A 6,699-nucleotide genomic window follows, 5' to 3' on the forward strand; every position below is an offset into this window, starting at 1 on the left:
TCATCCACCTCTGGCCTGCTGGCTCCCCTTCCTCTGCGGAAGCATAGTTCCCGCTCAGCCCAGTCAAAACTGTTCGCTGCCCTGGCACCCCAATGGTGGAACAAGCTCCCTCACGACGCCAGGACAGCGGAGTCACTCACCACCTTCCGGAGACACTTGAAACCCCACCTCTTTAAGGAATACCTGGGATAGGATAAAGTAATCCTTCTACCCCCCCTTACCCCACCCCCCCAAAAAAAACATATTGTAAAGTGGTTATCCCACTGGCTATAAGGTGAATGCACCAAGTTGTAAGTCGCTCTGGATAAGAGCGTCTGCTAAATGACGTAAATGGAGTGATAGATATGTTTTTATTTTGTATGTTTGATATATATATATATTTTTTTAGTTATTTAGCAGCTGCTCTTATCCAGAGCGACTAACAGTTAGTGAGTGCGTACATTTTAATTTTTTCATACTGGCCCCCGTGGGAATCGAACCCACCACCCTGGCGTTGCAAGCGCCATGCTCTACCAACTGAGTTACACGGGGGGAAGGTGACTAGGCATCAGGATATATGATCAACAGAGTGTTGAACAAGTTGAGGAGACTAAATTACTTGGTGTTACCTTAGATTGTAAACTGTCATGGTCAAAACATAGAGATTCAATGGTTGTAAAGATGGGGAGAGGTCTGTCCATAATAAAGAGACGTTCTGCTTTTTTGACACCACCCTCCAAAAAGCAATTCCTGCAGGCTCTAGCTTTGTCAGAACAGAACAGCACGTCTTGCTCTTCATTGTAATCAGAGGGCTGATATAAATACTATGCATGCCAGTCTCTCTTGGCTAAGAGTTGACGAGAGACTGACTGCATCACTTCTTGTTTTTATAAGAAACATTAATGTGTTGAAAATCCCAAATCTTTTGCATAGTCAATTTACACACAGCTGACACACACACTTACCCCACCAGAACATGCCACCAGGGGTCTTTTCACAGTCCTGACACACACACTTACCCCACCAGACATGCAACCAGGGGTCTTTTCACAGTCCCCAGGTCCAGAACAAATTCAAGAAAGTGTACAGTATGATATAGAGCCATTATTGCATGAAACTCCGTCCCATCTCATATTGCTCAAATGAACAGCAAAACCTGGTTTCAAAAAACAGATAAAGCAACACCTCACGGCACAACGCCTCTCCCCTATTTGACCTAGATAGTTTGTGTGTATGTATTGATATGTAGGCTACGTGTGCCTTGAGCTGTTGTTGTCTATTCATGTTCTGTATTATGTCATGTTTCATGTTTTGTGTGGACCCCAGGAAGAGTAGCTGCTGCTTTCACAACAGCTAATGGGGATCCTAATATAATACAAAAAATACCAATCATTTAGATTCTATATCCTGACCTGAACAATGTTCTCTACTGAGGATAATTTAGATTCTATATCCTGACCTGAACAATGTTCTCTACTGAGGATCATTTAGATTATATATCCTGACCTGAACAATGTTCTCTACTGAGGATCATTTAGATTCTATATCCTGACCTGAACAATGTTCTCTACTGAGGATCATTTAGATTATATATCCTGACCTGAACAATGTTCTCTACTGAGGATCATTTAGATTCTATATCCTGACCTGAACAATGTTCTCTACTGAGGATCATTTAGATTCTATATCCTGACCTGAACAATGTTCTCTACTGAGGATCATTTAGATTATATATCCTGACCTGAACAATGTTCTCTACTGAGGATCATTTAGATTATATATCCTGACCTGAACAATGTTCTCTACTGAGGATCATTTAGATTATATATCCTGACCTGAACAATGTTCTCTACTGAGGATCATTTAGATTCTATATCCTGACCTGAACAATGTTCTCTACTGAGGATCATTTAGATCTACAGTTTAAGTCGGAAGTTTACATACACCTTAGCCAAATACATTTAAACTCAGTTTTCACAATTCCTGACATTTAATCCTAGTACAAATTCCCTGTCTTAGGTCAGTTAGGATCACCACTTTATTTTAAGAATGTGAAATGTCAGAATAATAGTAGAGAGAATGATTTATTTCAGCTTTTATTTCTTTCATCACATTCCCAGTGGGTCAGAAGTTTACATACACTCAATTAGTATTTGGTAGCATTGCCTTTAAATTGTTTAACTTGGGTCAAATGTTTCAGATAGCCTTCCACAAGCTTCCCAAAATAAGTTGGGTGAATTTTGGCCCATTCCTCCTGACAGAGCTGGTGTAACTGAGTCAGGTTTGTAGGCCTCCTTGCTCGCACACACTTTTTTCAGTTCTGCCCACCCATTTTCTATAGGATTGAGGTCAGGGCTTTGTGATGGCCACTCAATACATTGACTTTGTTGTCCTTAAGCCGTTTTGCCAATACTTTGAAGTATACTTGGGGTCATTGTCCATTTGGAAGACCCATTTGCGACCAAGCTTTAACATCCTGACTGATGTCTTGAGATGTTGCTTCAATATATCCACATAATTTTCCTTCCTCATGATGCCATCTATTTTGTGAAGTGCACCAGTCCCTCCTGCAGCAAAGCACCCCCACAGCATGATGCTGCCACCCCCGTGCTTCACGGTTGGGATGGTGTTCTTCGGCTTGCAAGCCTTCCCCTTTTTCCTCCAAACATAACGATGGTCATTATGGCCAAACAGTTCTATTTTTGTTTCATCAGACCAGAGGACATTTCTCAAAAAGTACGATCTTTGTCCCCATGTGCAGTTGCAAACCGTAGTCTGGCTTTTTTTATGGCGGTTTTGGAGCAGTGGCTTCTTCCTTGCTGAGCAGCCTTTCAGGTGATGTCGATATAGGACTCGTTTTACTGTGGATATAGATACTTTTGTACCCGTTTCCTCCAGCATCTTCACAAGGTCCTTTGCTGTTGTTCTGGGATTGATTTTCACTTTTTGCACCAAAGTACGTTCATCTCTAGGAGACAGAACGCGTCTCCCTTCCTGAGCGGTATGACGGCTGCGTGGTCCCATGGTGTTTATACTTGCATACAATTGTTTGTACAGATGAACGTGGTACCTTCAGGCATTTGGAAATTGCTCCCAAGGATGAACCAGACTTGTTGAGGTCTACAATTTATTTTCTGAGGTCTTAGCTGATTTCTTTTGATTTTTCCCATGATGTCAAGCAAAGAGGCACTGATTTTGAAGGTAGGCCTTGAAATACATCCACATGTACACCTCCAATTGACTCAAATGATGTCAATTAGCCTATCAGAAGCTTCTAAAGCCATGACATCATTTTCTGGAATTTTCCAAGCTGTTTAAAGGCACAGTCAACTTAGTGTATGTAAACTTCTGACCCACTGGAATTGTGATACAGTGAATTATAAGTGAAATCATCTGTCTGTAAACAATTGTTGGAAAAATGACTTGTGTCATGCACAAAGTAGATGTCCTAACCGACATGCCAAAACTATAGTTTGTTAACAAGACATTTGTGGAGTGGTTGAAAAACTAGTTTTAATGACTCCAACCTAAGTGTATGTAAACTTCCGACTTCAACTGTATATCACTCCCCTTATCACGTGACTGGGATATGTTCCGGGTAGCCTCTGAGAATAATATAGACGTATACACTGATTCAGTGAGTGGGTTTATAAGGAAGTGTATAGGAGATGTCGTACAAACTGTGATTATTAAAACCTACCCTAACCAGAAACCGTAGATAGATGGCAGCATTCGCGAAAAACTGAAAGCACGAACCACCGCATTTAACCATGGCAAGGTGACTGGGAATATGGCAGAATACAAACAGAGTGGTCGTTTCCCTCCGCAAGGCTATCAAACAGGCAAAACGTCAATATCGAGACAAAGTGGAGTCGCAATTCAACGGCTCAGACACGAGACGTATGTGGCAGGGTCTACAGACAATCACGGACTACAATAGGAAAACCAGCCACATCGCGGACACCGACGTCTCGCTTCAAGACAAGCTAAACATCTTCTTTGCCCACTTTGAGGATAACACAGTGCCACCGACGCGGCCAGCTACCAAGGACTGTGGGCTCTCCTTCTCCATGGCCGACGTGAGTAAGACATTTAAGCGTGTTAACCCCCGCAAAGCTGCCGGCCCAGACGGCATCCGTAGCCGCGTCCTCAGAGCATGTGCAGACCAGCTGGCTGGTGAGTTTACGGACATATTCAGTCTCTCCCAATCCCAGTCTGCGGTCCCCACATGCTTCAAGATGGCCACCATTGTTCCTGTACCCAAGAATACAAAGGTAACTGAGCTAAATGACTATAATGACTATCGCCCCGTAGCATTCACTTCTATCATCATGAAGTGCTTTGAGAGACTAGTCAAGGATCATATCACCTCATGGTCCTCTGTAGCTCAGCTGGTAGAGCACGGCGCTTGTAACGCCAAGGTAGTGGGTTCGATCCCCGGGACCACCCATACACAAAAAAATGTATGCACGCATGACTGTAAGTCGCTTTGGATAAAAGCGTCTGCTAAATGGCATATTATATTTATTATTATTTACCTTACCTGTCACCCTAGACTCACTTCAATTTGCTCACCGCCCCAATAGGGTCCACAGATGATGCAATCGCCATCACACTGCACACTGCCCTATCCCATCTGGACAAGAGGAATACCTATGTAAGAATGCTGTTCATTGACTATAGCTCAGCATTCAACACCGTAGTACCTTCCAAGCTCATCTCCACTTCACTGATCCTCAACGCTGGGGCCCCACAAGGGTGTGTGCTCAGCCCCCTCCTGTACTCCCTGTTCACCCATGACTGCATAGCCATGCACGCCTCCAACAAGTTTGCAGACGACACAACAGTAGTAGGCTTGATTACCAACAACGATGAGTCAGCCTACAGGGAGGAGGTGAGGGGCTCTCAGAGTGTGGTGTCAGGAGAATAACCTCTCACTCAACATCAACAAAACAAAGGAGATGATCGTGGACTTCAGGAAACAGCAGAGGGAGTACCCCCTATCCACATTGACGGGACAGCAGTGGCGAAGGTGGAAAGTTTTAAGTTCCTCGGCGTACATATCACTGACAAACTGAAATGGTCCACCCCACACAGACAGTGTGGTGAAGAAGGCGCAACAGAGCCTCTTCAACCTCAGGAGGCTGAAGAAATTTGGCTTGGCCCCTAAGATCCTCACAAACTTTTACAGAGTCACAATTAAGAGCATCCTGTCGGGCTGTATCACCGCCTGGTACAGCAACTGCACCGCCCACAACCGCAGGACTCTCCAGAGGGTGGTGCGGTCTGCCCAACGCATCACCGGGGGCACACTGCCCGCACTCCAGGACACCTACAGCACCCGATGTCACAGGAAGGCCAAAAAGATAATCAAGGACAACTACCACCCGAGCCACTGCCTGTTCACCCCGCTATCATCCAGAAGGCGAGGTCAGTACAGGTGCATCAAAGCTGGGACCGAGAGACTGAAAAACAGCTTCTATCTCAAGGCCATCAGACTGTTAAATAGCCATCACTAGCACAGAGAGGCAGCTGCCTACATACAGACTTGAAAATCACTGGCCACTTTAATAAATGGAACACAGGTCACTTTAATAATGCCACTTTATTTGTTGTTATTCTGTCTCTCACTGTTTAAATAAACCTACCATTAAAATTATAGACTGATCATTTCTTTGTCAGTGGGCAAACTTACAAAATCAGCAGGGGATCAAATACTTCTTTTCCATCACTGTATATATTCTTATTCCATTCCTTTACTTAGATTTCTGTGTATTAGATATTTGTAGTGGAACTGTTAGATATTACTTGCTAGATATTACTGCACTGTCGGAACTAGAAGCACAAGCATTTCACTACACTAGCAATAACATCTGCTAACCATGTGTATGTGACCAATACATTTGATTTGATTTGATTTTGATTTGACCTGAACAATGTTCTCTACTGAGGATCATTTAGATTCTATATCCTGTTCTCTTGACTTTCTGAAATATATCTTCAACACTGACTGTGATGTTTTGTGTGTTTGTGTGTGTGTGTGTGTAGATTTCAGGTAGTGATGCAGGTTGGACGTTGGGCTACATGCTGAATCTGACCAATATGATTCCAGCCGAGGCTCCAGACACTCCTCCTCTTCCTCACGCCGGCTACATCACCCTCCAATTCTTCATCTCTCTCCTCCTCTTCTTCTTCCTCCTCTTCCTCCTCTTCCTCAGTCTCCGATCCCGGTGGCCGCGCTGCAACTCCCAGACACAGATGATATAGACGCACTGGACACAATATGGACACCTGTGTGTGTGTGTGTGTGTGTGTGTGTGTGTGTGTGTGTGTGTGTGTGTGTGTGTGAACATGATGTTTCTAAAATGTATCTCATAATGTTATGCTTCTTATTCTCCAGTAAAGTTCAGACGTATAAAAACGGACCGACTGACTGACTGTCATTTATTGACTCTTTGAAAGAATGTTCAGATTACATATTCACATGACACACTCACATGACATATTCACATGACACACTCACCTGACATATTCACATGACATACTCACCTGACATATTCACATGACATACTCACATGACATATTCACCTGACATACTCACCTGACATATTCACCTGACATATTCACCTGACATATTCACATGACATACTCACCTGACATATTCACATGACATACTCACCTGACATATTCACATGACATACTCACCTGACATATTCACAT

The 6,699-nt window shown here is 43.5% G+C and overlaps 1 protein-coding gene across 1 annotated transcript in view; it reads left to right on the forward strand.

The window, feature by feature from the left end:
* LOC121587407 (ectonucleoside triphosphate diphosphohydrolase 1) overlaps positions 1–6,404 on the forward strand; it is a 92,567-nt gene extending 86,163 nt beyond the window's left edge. Inside the window, exon 10 of the mRNA XM_045217052.1 lies at positions 6,028–6,404. Within this exon, the coding sequence (XP_045072987.1) occupies positions 6,028–6,246 (219 nt within the window). The 3' untranslated portion in view covers positions 6,247–6,404. The remainder of the gene's footprint in view (positions 1–6,027) is intronic.
* Positions 6,405–6,699: the final 295 nt, after the last annotated feature.

Source organism: Coregonus clupeaformis, unplaced genomic scaffold, assembly GCF_020615455.1.
Source record: "Coregonus clupeaformis isolate EN_2021a unplaced genomic scaffold, ASM2061545v1 scaf0899, whole genome shotgun sequence".
Lineage (NCBI taxonomy): Eukaryota > Metazoa > Chordata > Actinopteri > Salmoniformes > Salmonidae > Coregonus > Coregonus clupeaformis.